At 40.5% G+C, this 18,692-nt stretch overlaps 1 protein-coding gene across 13 annotated transcripts in view; it reads right to left on the bottom strand.

Annotated features, from left to right (window-relative positions):
• Positions 1 to 18,692, bottom strand: part of Lpin2 (lipin 2) — a 79,790-nt gene that overhangs the window by 15,279 nt on the left and 45,819 nt on the right. For all 13 annotated transcript variants that reach the window (XM_076549899.1, XM_076549905.1, XM_076549904.1 and 10 more), the window contains 7 exons: positions 18,473 to 18,673; positions 11,335 to 11,430; positions 6,419 to 6,720; positions 3,267 to 3,374; positions 2,289 to 2,412; positions 1,080 to 1,422; positions 271 to 370 (listed from right to left, as the gene is read on the bottom strand). In XM_076549899.1, the coding sequence (XP_076406014.1) occupies positions 271 to 370; positions 1,080 to 1,422; positions 2,289 to 2,412; positions 3,267 to 3,374; positions 6,419 to 6,720; positions 11,335 to 11,430; positions 18,473 to 18,664 (1,265 nt within the window). In that variant the 5' untranslated portion in view covers positions 18,665 to 18,673. The remainder of the gene's footprint in view (positions 1 to 270; positions 371 to 1,079; positions 1,423 to 2,288; positions 2,413 to 3,266; positions 3,375 to 6,418; positions 6,721 to 11,334; positions 11,431 to 18,472; positions 18,674 to 18,692) is intronic.

Raw genomic sequence — 18,692 nt, 5'->3', positions numbered from 1 at the left:
CACGCACGCACGCACGCACGCACGCACGCACGCACACACACACAGTCTCAAATCTCTTACGTGGCTCTCTCTCCTTATTGTACTAGATATTTTACAAACAATATATTACTTTCAAGTCACGACAGCCAAAACAACACACACTATGAGCTTCCCCAAACCTGAAGCAATAAGCAGATTTAGCTAAAAGACTATCACTCTGTTCCTCTTGCTCAGATGAAATAACTGGAGTTTCTCAAGCTGTCCACACCTCAATGCACAAACATACATTACCTTTTAGGGAAATAGAGAGCTGCCACTTCAGGCTCAAGAGCCTTTAAGTCATCAAGGTAAATGTCATCAGGTCCCTGGTGCTGACTTCTTTTGTGAACACCTGTTTTTAAAAGAGAAACACACCGGAGGTTAGAACGTGTTCTCTGTTTACAACTCTGCAATAACATGCGGTTTTTAAACAGGGTAGGCGCTAGCTGCCTGAAGCCTTGCCCGTGCCCTTGCTTGTGTCTGTTTCTTCTTCTTCTTCCGTGTGTCTGTCAATAGCACTGTAGCTCTACAGAGAGTATCTTAGTTGGCATATCCTGGGGTCTAAAAGGGCGAAATGTCACAGTGTCTAGAACTTGCTGTTTGTGAGTCAAGAGATGGCAAGGAGACACAGCTGTGCACTGCACCACATGAAGACACTTCAGTGGATGCATACACAATGGTGGTCCCTAGAGAATCATAAAGCACCTGCAAATGTCCACCACGCAGGAGCATCGTAGGGTGACATGTTTGTAATGATGGTGGAGTAAATGTACTATGGCACTGCCAGTCCTATGTTAGTATAGCATATCTAATTATTTACAGGATATAATACTTGATCATAAGTGACTTATATATTATTTTAGGGCATACTCCCATCTATCTACTGAAATCTAAAATAGTGTGTCATCCTATACTGGAACAGCATCATTTCATGTTTCTTGTATCTCCTGATTGCACCAAGAGGCCAGGTTGGCTGATTTACATTGTGTAAAAACAGTACGTGAAACACTGAACTAATATACATCTACACTGATGAGATGTGAAATCAATCACACAATTACCTTTCTTCTTTGTTGGTGAGTCTACTTTAGCAGCTGGTTTGGGTTCTGAGGGAGCCTCTATTGAGGATGCACTGGGAACATGGTCTGCATCTAACATAGATGAAATCTGAGGAGCTTCAAGAGGCAGTTCAGGAAGCTGAGTAGAAGCTGCATCACTCAGTTGCTTACACAGGGCTCTGGGTTTGGGTTTCACTATGGTACAGATAGTATCTTCAACAGTAGCATCCTTCTCAACTTCTCTTATGAGGCTGTCTTCACTGGGAATTACCCTAAAATGAGTGTTTTCTGATGGTGTGATTGTAGCTGTCCTCGGATGATAGTCATATCTTTCTCTTTTGCTGACCTGCAAAGGTGAATTGTTTAAAATTTTACTTCAAACAAATTTATGACCTATTTATTAACCTGCCGTTAGTTTTATTTATATGGTAACACATTCACTAGCTTTATTTTGTGTGAAACAGGCCACAACTGGTAAAATAACTGTAATTTGTTCAATGTCATGATGTTTATAAAAGTTACATTCATAACTGTGATCACAAAAAATCAAACACTGGAGAAAATGGTATAGACAATTTTCAGAATCTAAAGCAGAAAATGCTCACCTTGAGGGGAACAGCTTATACATACATGAAAACTTCGTTCATGACCCCAGTGCTCCTTACAGCAACTTAAAACAGTCAGTCATAAACAAGCAAGTTTCTGTTCTTACAAAATTGAATTCAACAGGAGCTAAATGGTTTTCTTTCAAAAAATGGATCTTTCAGTACATTATTCTTTCATTATGAGCAGCTGAAAAGGTTTATGAACTTTTTCCCGCCCATGTTGGGGATGGGACCCAATGTCTAGAGCACAGTAGGCAAATTTTTACCAACTGCGCTATATCCTACTCTAACTTTAGTGATTTATTTAAAATTGCAGTGTGAAAACCCTAGTTTGTTTTAGGTATCTTTAAAATTTTTCTATAATAATTTGTAATCAACATTATTTGTTAGGGTGAGACACAAAAGATATTGTATTCAATTATAAGTAAATGTACAGTGGATGTTATGAAAAATGTTAATTTTTATTTACATTCTTAACCACAAGAGGGCAATGCCATCATTATATTCTGTGAGCTCAATAAGAAATTGCTTCCTTCATTTAATAGAGGAAAAGACTTTCCTGGTGTTTAACCAGACACATCCTAGTCTCTCCAGTGAGCCCCAGTACCTTGGTAGACTCTGGGAACCCGCCCCAAGTCCACTCCATGTGAGACTCAGATCTGAGCAGGCTCTCAGCTGGCTTCACCTCCAGCTCTGAATCACTCTTAGGACACATTGCCTGGGAATAAGTGCTGCAAACACAGAAGAACAAAGAAAAACAAAGCTTCAGTCTTGGGGAGCTGCAGTGTACAGAGAAAAGTAAATTAAGTTTGAATATGTCAACTACAAGTACAAACACTCCATTGAGGGAAATGTCAATTACTCATTCCACCTGAGTTCTTTAATAAAATAAAAATGCCAGTTAGTGATTATTAAGGACTTGCCAGGTCTCCGGTAGACCCTTCACAGTATGTATTATTTGTTTGCTTCTCACAGAAAACCAATGACACAGGCAATGTTGTAAGACATAAAACACACAGGAAGGCAGGGTTAATAATAGTTAATGAGGGACTGGAGAATGGCTCAGTGTGGACCCAGGAATTCCATGGCAGCTCACAATCATCTGCTAACTGTAATCACCTGTAACTCTAACATCCTAGGGGATCCAACTTCCTCTTCTGGCTTCTGTAGGCACCAGGCATGCATATGGTGCACAGCCATATATGCAGACAAAACATCTTTACACATAAAATACATAAATTTTGAAAAATCATTGAAAATCTGAAGGTTTGATCACAGAAAATAAACAGTATGACCACATGTTCTTTTGCTATATTATTTGACACCAAAAAACTAAAATTTAATAGTAGGTAGAGCAAATTCTATGATGATTATTCAGATTTACAACCGGCAAACACCATCAGAGTAAAGTTAAATTTAGGAACAAAACAGCTGTTGAAAACAGTTCATATTCCTGTTAAATTTTACCTGATGATTACTCTACTGTTACATAAATGAAAAGTGCTATTACTATCAAATAACATAAAAGCTACTAATATGCACCTCCTCCTTCCCTTAGGAAAATAGAAATTTGAAAGATACTCACGTTTCTAATGGGGACCAATCTCCATCAGATAAGGGGTAGTGATCCCCAGAATGGAAGAGTGGAGGGTCCTTATAGTCTTCTTCCTTTAAGGAAGCATTTGAAGATCCTCTACAAAAGGGGGAAAACAGAGCAAAACCCAGAAGGGTAGAGTAATTTAAAGTCAGCTTTAAAATGGGTACCAACAAGTCTCTTAATAAATAGAAAGCTACATGATTAGTAGTATCTTTTGAAAAAGGCTAATATGAACAAGAAGGTATTCACCAACACCACTCATAACAACTCCATATAACAGACATAGAAAAGGAATGTGATTAAAATTTCCTGACAGGCTGGGGATGTAGCTCCGTGGTGAAGTACCTACCTGGCATTCATGAATGTTGGGCTCAATCAATCCCCTTCCTACTAAGTTGATGTTAAGAATATGGTTGTCTGCAACCTTAACACAGTATTACTCACTGGGTGACATTCATTCACTTCTTCCAAATTTAAGGTGATAAAATTCCATTGTAAATAGCAGGTATCAAAGATCCAGAAGTTTTTAGTATAATAATTTGTCCAAAGTAAAAAAAGCTATGATTTCACTTTTCATCTTTAGAGAATTTATCACGTCCTGTCTACTTTTCAGTCAATATGAGGTTTATATGGGTAGTAAGTGGAAATCACTGAAAACCTCTGAAAAGCTTAAAGCACATTAATGCAGGTTTAAGAGCTTCTTACAGAACACTCAAGCTCTAATAGTGTGTTGAATGTAAACTGGAATCACACCACTTAATTTGTTGGGCTAAGAGCAGAGAAAGAAAACTGCCTTTTGCTCTTTGGTATTACTTTACTTCTTTGACACAGCCTTCCCATACAGATTTAAATCACTTAAGACATGTCAATTACATATCTTTTAAGATCTTCCTATTAGTTTAAGGTTTTCCTCAATGGAATCTTCTTTCCTCTAGAGGACTGTCACACAATCCCATTCAAGAGGAGAAAAGCATACCTAAGAAGGACAGCTCACAACCATGTGTAATTACAGTTTCAGAGATTCTGATGCCCTCTTCTGCACTCTATGGGCACCAGGCATATATGTTGTGTACAAACATACATACTGGCAAAACACCCATTCACATAAACTAAATAAGTAAAATTTTTTAAAAATAAAGAGATAATCAAGCCAGGCACAGTGGCATACACCTTTAATCCCAGCACTTGAGAGGCAGAGCTCTATGAATTGGAGGTAACAACAGTCTTTACAGTGAGTTCCAGACCAGAGAGGGCATAGTGAAGCCCTGCCTCAAAATAAAATAAATCTGTGAATATAAATGCCTGTAGATTGTACTCCAATTCTTTTAAAAGTGGGAGAAATCAACAGGAAATTAAACTCAGCCCAAATTATAGGAACTTAATGCATTTTAAACTAGCTGGAAATAAGAAATAAAAAGAAATTGTTAGGTACCATGTCCAAAGATCCTATGGGTACCAGAAATCTTAGTGCAGTATTACTCAATGGATATCAGTATAGCCAATGATCTATACTTGGACACAAGACACCTCCCACAAAAGATACACCTCAGGACTCCAAGCAAAATGTGGCTTTGCTGCTGTGTGAGAACAAAGGAGGACAAAGCAGGGACATTGTAGGACCCATGCCCTTGAATACTTACCCTCACCACAGAAACCAGACTCCACAGGGAGTCTCTAGAAGTTACCTATTGATGGGGTAGCATAGCTGCCCTTGAGGGCAAGTCTGAGGCTCCCTGAACTCAGCTCCCACATTCAACTTCATAAGGAAGATTGCTTTAGTAAACTGATGGCCTGGTCTTGGCTCTTTATTTTTGCTACTGTTGGCTGGCTACTAAAATATTTCCAATAGTGGCATGGAAATGATGCTAAGTATTTGAGGCATGCTTGGAAAGGTTATGTTTTATATGTATGTACTCAAAATTGTACTAGAATATCATCCAATTTGAAAAGCTTCTTCCCTCAAAGACTTGTAGTAAATTGTCAATTAAAAAAAAGCACAATTATATATATTATGAAAGATTGCATAGTGATAACAATGATATCATTGGTTAATATATTTGCTATACTCTTAATTATTATTATTATTTTTAATGCATTCATACATGTCAAAAGAAAAGAAAGTATACTGTTTTATACACATTCTGTCATCTACCAGTGCTACCTCGTATATCTTGTGTTTTTGTGTCCCTTAACTGCATCAAGAGAAAACAGTAAAACAGCTGACTATATTCAGCCTGTTTGGCTGAATGGGTTGCCCCACAGGGACTTTGGAGACAGTATTCCAGAAGATATTCATATCTCTGACCCCAGTCCAGCCTATAAACAAGTATGTGGGAAGTCTGAGAAACGCAGTGGCTCAGGTTTCACATTGGCTAGGTCCTATATATCAAAGATATATAGAAGCAGAACTCATAACTCAGCTTTGCCAGTGCTTTAATACAAACAGAAAGACACTCTATTCAGGATTTAAAATTGTTATCAGTATAATTTATGCTGCTCTGTGAGCCTGAAGTATTTTTCACTATTTCCATCTTTCACTGCTTGTGTTTTAAAAAATGGGTATGAATGTTTTACTTGCACACCTGTCACTGTACCACGTGACACCTATAGAGGTCAGAATAAGACACAGGATCTCCTAGAACTGGAGTTAGGGATGGTTGTGTACCAACCACCATGTGGGTAGGAACCAAACACAGGAGAGTGAAGGGAGGAGGAAAGGGAAGGGAAGGGAGAGTGAGGGGAAGGAGATGGGGAGCGGAGGAGAGGGAGAAGGAAGGGGCAGGGAAGGTGAAGAGGAAGCAGGAGGGGGAAAGATCCTAGGGCTGGAAAGCTACACAACTGGAATATGATGTTCCCACTTGAATCTGCCCACTCCAAGTGAACCACTCGGTAAGAGCTGACCATTTGTTTTCCAAACTTCCTCCAGGCTGCTGCAAAGAGCACCCGGCAGCACACCCAAAGATCCAGCAGTAAGGGGTGGTGTGGTGCTTCTTCCACTGGATTCTATAACCAGCTGGGTGCGGGGTTCAGACTCACCGCACAGCTCCAAGAGTGACAGCAGCCACTAGCTCCTTGGAGCCCTACTGGGCACAGGGGCAGGGAGGCGCCCGCAGAAGCCCCTGTTCCTCCTGGAACCTTACCTTGTCGTCTGGGTCCCCTTCTCGTCATCAGAGCTCACGGCCACATCGCATGTGTCCTCCACAGCAGGAGAAGCGGCCTGCTCCTCCTTCCTGCTGTCTTGTTTGCACTTCTTTCTCCTCCGTTTCTTCTTTTTCACAGAACTTGGAGTGAAAACTGTCTCTGTCTCCAAGGCGTGAGGAATGTCGGAGCTCTGAGATGGTCTTTCATCTCCACTTGATTTCACCAAAGGGGTGTCAATATCTTTAAAGAACTGGTCTTCAGTAGGAATGGGTGAGGTGGCAAGATAAGCAGGTAACTTTTCCTTAAAGAACAAAAGAAAAGTTAACCACACAGACTGGACAGCTATCAAAAAAATAATTAATTTCTCAAGTGTACAAATTCTCACAGGGGTAGGAAGGCTTAGTCCCCAAAGGTAAGAAAGTCACCTTGCTAAGACTCAAACAAGCGTTAGTTCATTTCAGTATGTAACTGATTTGATTCCTAAAGAAAATTAACTCAGAAGCATGCCATTGCTTAATCAAGTCATTTCTTTTTCCTGCTTTCAGTCTCTCAAAGACAGTTTATCTCCAGAAGAAAAACCCACGAGAGTCTTTCAGGTCTTATACTGCTGGGAACAGTTCTCTAAAATTCTATTTATAGTGAAGTCCTGCAAATGTTTTTGCAGTTAAAATTTTTCATCCACTAAAAATGGCCCAAAGTGATGCTTTTGCCCCCAGAGCCTAAAAGTTTGGCTGAGTGTGTGTGTGTGTGTGTGTGTGTGTGTGTGTGTGTGTGTGTGTGTGTGTGTGTCTTGTTGAAATGATTAGCAAAATTTAGAATCCCTGAACAATATGCAGTTTTATCTCAGGAAATGACATTTCTAGGGCATACACAAAGCCTCTACTTAACACACAAGTGCTAAAGAAATTTTGTAAAGCAAGTGTCAATCAATACATGCCTTCCATTTCCAATTACATGAACCAGATCTGTTGGGGTACTTTCTTGGGTAACAGTTGATATGGCTGCCAGCACTGCTTGCTTGGTAAGAAGTCATCGCAGCACATGTGACCTTGGGCCTCTGCTGTCATTCACAGTTTAATGGTCTGTTTCTCCTTTGGGTTACTAGTAAGCTGTGAATGCCACCTTTTGGAGAATTTTTTTCCCCTGAAATTTCCTTAGAACAAAATCTGTTTAATTATGCATCCAACAGGAATTAGACAGCAAGAAATTAGATGGTATGTAACTGAGTACATTTGCAAGAACAACTGTGTCAGCTAGCACAGAATACACAAAAGCTGCAATTAAATTCTGAGCCCATCAGTCAGGTGGCAATGGTGGTGCACACCTTTAATCCCAGCCACTCAGGAGGCAGAGGCAGGCCTCTATGAGTTTGAGGCCAGCCTGGTCTACAGAGTGAATTCCAGGATAGCCAGGGCTACACAGAGAAACCCTGTCTCAAACAACCAAAAACAACAACAATAAAAAAATCTGAGTTGATGAAATTCTGTACTAAGAGCTATCAAAGTGGCGGCCGCATGCTAAGTATTACAAGGACTGACACAATGGTAAGAACATGGTGAAACAGAGGCCAAGGCCAAGGCCACATCTGACAGGGCGGCAGGGCAGCTGAGTGAAGCCAGGACAGGCAGGATTTACAGCCAAGTGGCCGAATGAATAGAGGGTGAGGAAAGTGGTTGTGACAGAGGCAACACCTTACAATGAATGAAATTAATGAATTTCATTCCAAATATCTTTCCAGGGATTTAAAAGAAGAAGAAGCAGCCCAATATTTAGAATAATTAAACTTTCCAACTTAATACTGAATAAATCAAATCTAGTGAACTTCTTGACCATTTGTTTCAATCAGGAGGAAGGAGAGGTAGACAGACATGCATAAATTAACCTCATAATTTAAAATGGTCAAATTTTTACACAATGGTTCAGAAAACATGTGTTTCCATAATTGGTACACACTAAAATTTTAAAATTTGGATTTGGTAAACATTTCTTTTTCTGTTTTTTTGTTTTGTTTTGTTTTGTTTTTCCAAGACAGGGTTTCTCTGTGTAGCTTTGCACCTTTCCTGGAGCTCACTCTGTAGACCAGGCTGGCTTCGAACTCACAAAGGCGTGCGCCACCACCCTCTGGCTGGTAAACATTTCAAAGCTGGAAGTTTTGTTCACCAGGCTCATCACTAACATACAGCTGTCACTACACTGTCTGAATGCCCCTAAGTTACCCAGAAGTCACCCAGGTGAGGCTGATGTGCCCTGATTTCTAGAGATTTCTTTTAGTGGTTTTGTTACATATCAAGTTGTCCTGTACTTGTCTTCAAAGCTGTTTTGGTTTTTGGTAGTGTCTTCTTGCTTTATTACAGAAGTATTTGAGGTGAGGCAGAAAACACCCAGATGTCTACTTTGCTGGTTGGTTTTTGTCAACTTGGCACAAACCTGATGTATCTGGGCAAAGGGAATTTCAGCTGAGGAACTGCCTCCATCAGATTGCCCTTTAGACAAGTCTGTTGTTGCACAAATCCTAAATGGTCTTATAAACCTTCAAACCTGGAGCCAGGTATCAGGGTAAAAGCTGAAAGATCAGAGAAGCAGAGCAAGCCACAGCCACCACCTCTTACCTCACCAACTCCTCAGCCTGAAAGAGCCAGTTCCTGTCTCCTGCCTTGTATTCCTTTCTCTGCCCAGCCATATCACCTCCTGTCTCAACTTTCCTAGTGCTGGGATTAAAGGTGTGTGTGCCACCACTGCCTGGCTCTGTTTCTCTTTTAGACCGGATTAATCTGTAGCCCAGCATGGCCTTGAACTCACAGAAACCAGACAGATCTCTGCCTCTGGAGTGCTAGGATTAAAGGTGTGTGACACCACTGCCTGGCATCTATGTTTAATCTAGTGGCTTGTTCTGTCCTCTGAACTTCAGGGCAATTTATTAAGTGTACAAGCAATATATCACCACCACAGTCTGTGGGGGCATTTTCTTGATTGATGATTCATGTGGGAGGGCCTGCTGCTGTAGGCAGGTGGTCATGGGCTGTACAGGAGAGCAAGCCAGAGAAACAGGCTAGTAAGCAGCAATTCTCCATCGCCTCTGCTTTAGTTTCTGCCACTAGATTCCTGCTCCAACTACCCTTAATGAAGTAAGCAGTAGGGTGAAATAAATTCATGGTCTTGATCACAGCAATAGAAACATAATTAAGACATCCACTAATAAGACAATGGTTCATAAACCAGGCAAATCCACACCATGGACACTGTGCAGCTGTTAAAAACAGGGGTTGCTTCAGAATTGCTGACTGAAAGGAATGTTGATGATGAGCGGAAAAAGTCAGATAAAACAAAAACTAAATAGCACCTAACGGGGTTTTGTTAACTTTTAATCCCCTTTAAAAGCAGGTCTTTATTTATTATTATTTTATTCATAGTATGTGTCATAGAATAGAATTCTAATATTTGTTGGGTGAATTAGGACTTTTTTTATTGTATTATTATTTTTGTTTATTTGAAAGAGGGCCTTAGTACATAGCTTTGGCTATCCTAGAATTTACAATAGTGCAGAAAAATCTGATCAATTTAGTCATACATGAAACAGAAAAAGTGTTGCAAGCCTGACGTTCAGGCTGCCCTTGCTAAAGCAGGCTTTACAACTGCTGGCAGCACCTGTAACCAGGCACAGGCCTGTCTAGAACCCCCATCACTGGTTTATGTAACAATAATCAGCGAAAGGGGTTACACTTGATTTTCAGAAACATATCAAAATACTTTATGTCTGTGCCAGCTAATACATACTATGCTTTACTCTGCTCTTTGCCTTTGTTTCTGATGAGGTGAAATTTTGTTTAGGTCATATAAATGCAAATGAGGTAATAAAACACCAGGAAGATGTTCAGGAAAACAAATGGATAAGGTTCTTTTATAAGCTGCCTACACTGGTGCTCTTTCCCAAGCTTAAAAAAAAAAAAAAAAAAAAAATCAAAATAATTTTGCTTTGCTATTGGTTATTTTTGTTGTCATTTCTTCTTTGTAAATTCACAATATCACATTAGTCATTCACCTTCAAACCCCAAAAGCCTCTGTATCCTGATCATCTGAAGCTTCTTATTTTTGCTGTAATATTTAATTTCTTATGGAAAAAGACACAGTGATGCTTCTACAGATTTTTTTAAAAAGAGCCATATTGACTACATCAAAAAGAGTTTGTTCTTGTTCCAACTCAGGTATACCTGGGAGTGCACAAGGACATGGGACTTGCACAGACGGTGCTGTCTTGTAGAAGAAGCCACATGTACACTAATATATAAGAAGACAGAGGCCAATTAATTTAACTGTCTTGAAATCATAACTGAGTGTCTCTTAAGGTCACAGGTATAATATTCCTAACCAAACAAAAGAATCATTTAAAAAAACTTTATTATTAGTGTGTGGGGGTGTTGTGTGCAGCATGGCCACAGTATGGCATCAGGACAACTTTGTGGAGAAGTTCTCTCCTTCCATCTTTATATGGCTCCAGATACCAAATTCAGGTTGTCAGGCCAGTATGGAATGTGTCTTTACCTGCTGAGCCATCTCTGGCCCTGTAAACATGTCTTCCAAATTTAAAGGTCACATATGTACATACCCACACATAGTCTAAGAGATATGCCTCAAGGTGGAACTGAATAAATTCAAGTCAAGCCATAAGCTTTAATGGACACGAAGCAGGAAAGCCCTTTGGTACTAGATGATATTCTCCAAACTCTGAAAGCTGGTGTGAGCCCCTTTTTTTTTGTTTGGAAGTTTGGTTCAACATGCAATGAAAGCTTGTTTAGTGAGTAATAATCATCCACACAATCATGGAAACAGCTGACCAGTTGTTTTGAGACATGTTCTAGAGACATGTTCTAGAAGCCTGACACGAAGTGCAAAGGGTCTGTGACCTTTGAGAACTTACATATTCTTCTTCAGTCTCCTCTACAAAGAAGGCTTCTCCATTATCACCCAATTTCATATGAAGATCCACTGCACTGCCATTGATTTCTATATCAATCTAAGGAGGAAACAAACATAATTAAGCACAAAGACCCTTTCATTTAGGCTAACCTAAACCTCAATTCTTGGCTCACAAGCCAAACTTGGCACTGGGTTTCTAGAGATATAGCCTAGAGAAACACTATTACTAGCTCTAGAGCCCATCCCCAAAAGAAAGAAACTTGGGTACTGGGAGAGACAGGCAGCCAGGGATTGAAAGAAAATGTTTTCACAGCATTTTAAAAGTTTACTGCTTAATCTCTCCATTTTCTTTTCTTTTTGGAAGATAGGGTCCTGCTATGTAGTCTACCCTGATCTTGACCTCAGCATTCTGCCTGAGATTTTTTCAAGTGCTGCGGTTACAGGTGTGAGCCACCATGCCTAGCTTAACCTGCCAAATACTGTGAAATGGGAGAAATATTGTTAACAAACATTTCTGTGCTTCCCAAGTTATAGCATGGGCAGGACTTGTCCAGAATTCAAACACTCAAATGTTTCAGTAACCCTAGTGTTGAGCTGTGAGTGAAGTCCCTATTACTTTTCTCCCAGGTCACCAGGCAACACCAGATGCTGTCCGGACCAGTGAGCAATCACTGGTCTTCTGCGGAGTCTGCTGCTGACTGGCACTGTGTTTGTTATTCCATTCAGCCACAGAGCAAAGCCTGAGGGGCATGGGGCTATAGATACCTAACTTTTGTGTATGTGTGTATATGTATGTATATCTTTGTGTATGTGTGGTTCTATGGAGGTCAGAGATCAACCTCAGGTTGTGAATCCTTAGGCATTGCTCACCTTTTTTGAGACAGGGCCTCTCACTGGGACCCGGGGCTTGCCTGATTAGGGTAGGTCGGCTGGGCAGAAAGCCCTAGGGATCTGCTTGTCGGTCTCCCCAGAGCTGAGACCAACAAGCACACGCTACCATTCCCAGCACTCCCGTGAGTTCTGGAGAACCAAGCTTGGGTCCACATGCTTGTACAGCAAGCACTTTACTGACTGACCATTCCTCAAGACCTCATGTAACATCTTATAAAAATGAACAATTCAAGGAGAAGATTATTGGCCAAGATATGAAAATACAGAAAAAAAGAACTGATAGCACTGTAAGAAAAATTTGGCTTTCCTAAGGTCTCACCTGGTAAGCTAGTCCACATCCCTCAGCAAGGAAACTTCTTGCCACAGATGGAGACCACTACAGAAAACCACAACCTCCCAATGCAGAGTTGTGGAGCCCAGTGTCAATGTACACACCAACCTCCTGCAGGCAGGGGACGTTGCGGAAGAGGGGCAGAAGGCTGTAAGAGCCGGAGGACCAGGGAGTTGCTGTTTGTGTTTTCTGGGAAGGTTAGAGGTGACCCTACAGAGCCTCACCAACATGTGGCTACTTAACATGAGCTGAACAAAGACAACAACAATACACGTGCTAATGTGAATGGGTGTGGGGAGACCAAGAGGCTTCAACCTTACACACATAACTACAGGTAACTATAGTATGCTGAGTGTGAGAAAGTCTTCTCCAGGCAAGAGTAAACCAATTGCTTATTATGATCTGTCCTGAAAACATACATACAAATAACATTACACAGACTAAGTGGGATACACTTAATGTATTTCAGAATGAACATACACATACACACACACACACACACACACACACACACACACACACACACACACACACACCAACAATGAAAAGAGAAGTCATGAATTAGCCAGGCAGTGGTGGTACATGTCTTTAATCCCAGAACTCAGGAGGCAGTGGTAGGTGGATTTCTGTGAGTTTGAGGCCAGCCTATAGTTAATTTTTTAAAATTATTTTCTCTTTGGGGTGGGGGTGGGGGGCTGGCATCCAGTTCCCAAATAATTACACGGAAACTTATCCTTTCTTATAAATGCCCAGGCTTAGCTTGGCTTGTTTCTAGCCAGCTTCTCTTAATTAATTATCCCATCTACCTTTTGCCTCTGGGCTTTTACCTTTTTCTATTTCTATATACCTTTCTCACTACTCTGTGGCTTGCTGTCTCCTGATGTCCTCCTCTCCTTCTCCTTTTCTTGCTGCTCCTCCTTCTCTTTTTCTCCTTCTATTTATTCTCTCTGCCTGCCAGCCCCTCCTATCCTTTCTCCTGCCTTGCTACTGGCCATTCAGCTCTTTATTAGACCATCAGGTGTTTTAGACAGGCAACGTAACACAGCTTCACAGAGTTAAACAAATTCAACATAAAAGAATGCAACACATCTTTGCATCATTAAACAAATATAACACATCTTCAACTAATATTATACAACACCAGCCTGGTCTACAGAGTGAGTTCCAGGACAGCCAAGGCTACACAGAGAAACCCTGTCTCAAACAACCCCCCCCCCCAAAAAAAAAAAGAATTGGAATAAGGGGGGCTGGAGAGATGGCTCAGTGGTTACGAGTACTGACTTTTCTTCCAGAGGACCCAGCTTCAATTCCCAGCACCTACATGGCAGCTCACAACTGTCTGTAACTCCAGTCCTAGGGTACCAAAACACCAAAGTATATAAAATAAATAAATTGTATTAAAAAAAAGAATTGGAATAAGAACGGTGAAGATAAATAACAGATACACATATTAATAATTCTGTGAATTTTATCAATGTAAGCTAAAATTTATGGGCAACAATATGGGAAACAGGAATATTGGCACAGTAAGCCTAGTGAGGAGAAAAATCAAACATTCTCCTACAAGTGGATCCATGGTGAAGAAACCCTAGCAGAGACCAAGGGATTCAAAGTTAGTATTCACAGTAATAAGATGTGCAGTACAGATGATGGGCACCCTTTAGCAAGACTGAGCATCGTTCTGTATTCTTATTTCAAAGGACCAAATGGCAAACTCAAACTGAGGGACAACCTAGACAATAATTCCTATATTGCTGTGTTCCTTACCAGACAGTCAGGAAGGAGCATTAACGAAATGCTGTGCAAAATAACATTAGAAAGGATACTAGAACAGAAATCAGACAGTCCTAGGAAAACTGATGAAATCTGGAGAACGTCTCTGGTCGACAGTATAAGCAAGTATAAATTTCTGGTTTGGGCAAAAGTACAATGGACATATAAAATGCTAACATAAAGTAGAAGAAATTGGGCAAAAGAAACTTTTAATTTTTATTTCTTAATTTTTTTTTTTTTTTAAATTTCTGAATACTGGGAGGAGGGCAGAGGCCACAGTGTTCAGTGAGGTTTAAGAACAACTTTCTGGAGTTGATTCTTTTCTGCCATCAGGTTCCAGGGACTGAACTTAGGCCATCACACTTGAATGACAAGCATTGTCACTACTGACCATTCTTACCCACCTAAGAGAAGTTTTTCTGAATTAATTATATTTGTGACTTGCCTGGAAGTCAAAAATTAATGAAAAAAAAAAAAAGTTTAAAATAATCAATGGCACTTGGGAGGCAGAGGCAGGTGATCTCTGTGGATTTGAGGCTAGCCTGGTCTACACAGCAAGTTTCAGGACAGCCAGGGATGTAAAGCAGACCCATCTCAAAAGCCAAACAAATAAATGAATAAATAAATGAAAGCTGGCTAGCATGACACAGGTCCATAATCCCAGCACCAGGAGAATGAAGAAGGAAGATAGTAAATTTTAAGGTAGCCTGGACTATATACAGAGCTCCTGGCCAACTTGGACCACATGGTGAGACCCTGGTTTCAAACAAACAAGGTAATAAAGTATTATAAGAAACAAAAACATGGGAACTATCAGGGACTAAAGGAGACTAGGGTGACAGGACAACAGAATGCATTGTTGTTTGTTTTTACTCTTGGGGGGGGGGCACCACCCAGCTCCCAAATAAATCAAACACATGGAGGGCTTTTGGGGGGCGTGGTTCAAGACAGGGTTTCTTTGTGTAGCTTTGGAAGCCTCACTCTGTAGACTAGGCTGGCCTCAAACTTGTAGAGATCCATCTGCCTCTGCCTTCCAAGTGCTGGGATTAAAGGCGTGTACCACCACTTATTAATTATAAATGACCAACCTTAACTTGGCTTGTTTCTAACCAATTTTTCTTAAATTATTCTGTCTTTTGCCTCTGGGCTTTTACACCTTTCTCTAGTTCTGTATACCTTTCTTTACTTCTTACTCCACTGATGGTTGGGTGGCTTGCTCCTAGATCTCTTTCTTCCTTCTCTCAGATTTCTCCTTCTATATATTCTCTGTCTGCCAGCCCTGCCTATCCTTCCTCCTGCCTTGCTATTGGCCATTCAGCTCTTTATTAGACCATCAGATGTTTTACACAGGCACAGTAACGCAGCTTCACAGAGTTAAACAAATGCAACATTAACAAAAGTAACACACCTTAAAATAATATTCCCCAACAAAAATGTTTCTCATCCTGGTTGTAGAGAGTTTGCATGATAAAAATATATTTAAAACTTGTCATGTATTCTTTAGGTATATGTAATTTATCATATGTTAATAAAAACCAATCAAAAAAAGTAAGTATACAGTTAATAATACACTAATTATCCTACACAAACATATTCCCTTTATCTTTTAGAGGAAATGGCCACATTTGTGTGCTCGAGCATGCGTGTGTAGCACAAATTCTAATTGGTCTTAATAATTAGAACCTGGAGTCAGATATGGGGGTAAATGCTGAAAGATGAGAGAAGAACAGCCCAAGTCACCTCTGACCTCCAGGACTTCTCAGACTGAAAAGGGCCGAGCTGCTGTCTCCTCCCTGCCTTATCACTTTCTCTCTCTGCCCAGCCATATCACTTCCTGTCTCTCTATACAGACCTCCAGACCTCTAGGTTAGCTAATGGCTAGCTCCACCCTGTGATCTTCAGGCAAGCTTTATTTGTTAGAGCACAAACAAAATATCACCACACATGTGCATGTGTGTGTATGTACATATACACTAGTGAGCCTTCTTCCCTAATGTACCCCCTAAGATTCTGGGATATAAAGGAAGGAACAGGAAAGAAGATATTTTTTCTTTTCTTGTGCCTGTGTATTATGCTCCTAAAAGTACTGGAGTTTTGACAAGGTATTTAACTTTGACTGGGTATTTCATAGTTAACCGTTAATGGAATTAACTGTGGCCTGGTAAAGAAATCCAATCCCTGATTACAAAGCACGCAGGGAAGGCCCTATCAGTCCCTCATCACCTATCAAGGACAAGTGCTTACATACATCTGCTGCAGCTCTGCTCTCAAAGGCCAAAAGACTGAGGCAACCTATCAATTAGAAACCTGGTTCCAGGGTGTGGTGGGGTTGAGTGTGACTGGGGAGGACTTGCTGGGAAGACCCCCACAGAAATTTTACAAACAGATCCTAAGACACCTAATGAGAAATTCAAGGCATAAATGGTTCAAGTCCCCCCAAAACAGTTCTAATCTGAGAGTATTAATAATAGTGTCACTACAAAAAATACAAAGAAGCCAGTGGTTAATCCCAGACTTTAATGTCAGCATTTGGAAGACAGAGGCAGATGATTCTGTGAGTTCAAGGCCAGCTTGGTCTACAGAGTGAGTTCAAGACAACCAGAGCTACACAGAGAAACCCTGTCCCGGAAAAACAAACAAAACAAAAGAACTACAAAGAAAACAAATACCAAGGCAACCATGGCTGGACAATGCTGCCTAGAGCGGAGCTGCCAAGTCAGAAAGTAAAACTGTAGCTGCTTTTGCTTTCTAAAGGTGATCAAGCAGGGCTAGCCTGTAAAATCTAGTGGAAAATGATTCCATCATACTCCCTGGGGGGAAAAAGTCTAGTTTGAGAAACCCATTTTCTTTCACTTTCAAAAAAACCTAAGTTTAAAAAGAGGGAAATGTGTACCAAGAAAAATATCAACTAAAAGCTCATCACTCTTAATTTATACATGTTGGTCTTTGACACACATTTCCACCTGTGCCAGGAAGTGGGGGAGTGTTCTCATAGGGCTCCAAAATCTTAGTAAGAGTATCTAGCATTATCCAGGTAGATAATGTGGGCATGAAAAGTTGCCAACTACACGCTCTACAAAATTTTACAATTAACCATTAACCTGGTTTTAAAACTTCAAAACCCTCCCTACTGCCCAATACCCAAGGGAGAAAAAGGATATTAAAAATAATAATAATAATAATAAAATAAAAACAACCCAACAACACTCCCCCCAATAAAAGCAAAAGAGGAAAACCACATTCAATTGGGGAATTAATTTCTTTTAAACAAATATAATCTACCCCTGATAACATGAGCTTAGTCTACTTACTCATAATCATTTAATAGTATTATCCTATCTATCTATCTATCTATCTATCTATCTATCTATCTATCTATCTAACTATCTATCTATCCCTATCTACCTACCTACCTACCTACCTACCTACCTACCAACCAAGCTGACCTCGAATTTGCTTTGTGGCTGAGCTGAGGATGATCCTGACCTGTTCCTTCTGTCTCTGTCCTCAGTGCTTAGATTATAGGCACTGGCCAGCATGTCTGACTTATGCAGTGACAGTGACTGAACCCATGGCTTTGTGCATCTATGCAAATATTATATTGACCTACGCATATAGCTCTCGCGTGTATATTTTTAGACAGACTTTTTATTAAGATTTTAAAGCATGTAGTGCACCACAGGATACATGTGGGGGTCAGAGAATAGCTTTCCAATATGCTCTCTTGTTCCACCCATGTGTGTCTCAGGAGTTAAACTTGGGTCATCAGGATTGATGGCAAAAGCTTTAACTCACCAAGTCATCTGGCTGGCCCTACACTATTTTAAAGTGCTGTCTTAAGCAAAGGAAAATTTATTTTTTGAAATAAGCCCAACTTCCTTGTTTGTCACATCTTCAGTTTTGTTCTGAGTTTCAACATGTAGGATTATCTTCACAATTTCAGTTTCTTTTTCATTTGGAGAAACTTCCTGTAATAGAATCTTCTGAATTTAGAAGCTACTTCAAAAGCCAAGGGTTCCTTACCACTGCTCTCAATAGCATTTCCGTTTAAAAAAAAAAAAAAAGTAAGGGGGGCAGATCACCATGATGCCTTGTGGACTGACACCCCTTTCCCACCTTAAAGCAGGCTAACCACGGCACTTACCACTTTCTCCTTGGATCTCAGGACTCCCAGCTTCCCAAAGCGCACATGGAAAGGTGAGCACTGATAGGTGCCATCCTGCTGTCTCACCACGACCACATCGATGCACCCAGACAACGTGGCTTGGTTAATGCCCTTGTAGAGTTCCTTGACAGTGACGAGCACCTGCCCAGCCAGCTGGCCCACATAATTCATGGTTTGAGACTGTAAGAAAACAAATATG

The sequence above is a fragment of the Peromyscus maniculatus genome, chromosome 13 (genome assembly GCF_049852395.1).
Source record: "Peromyscus maniculatus bairdii isolate BWxNUB_F1_BW_parent chromosome 13, HU_Pman_BW_mat_3.1, whole genome shotgun sequence".
Lineage (NCBI taxonomy): Eukaryota > Metazoa > Chordata > Mammalia > Rodentia > Cricetidae > Peromyscus > Peromyscus maniculatus.
Note: the sequence above shows the minus strand (reverse complement) of the source record. Positions and strands in the feature narration are given on the sequence as shown.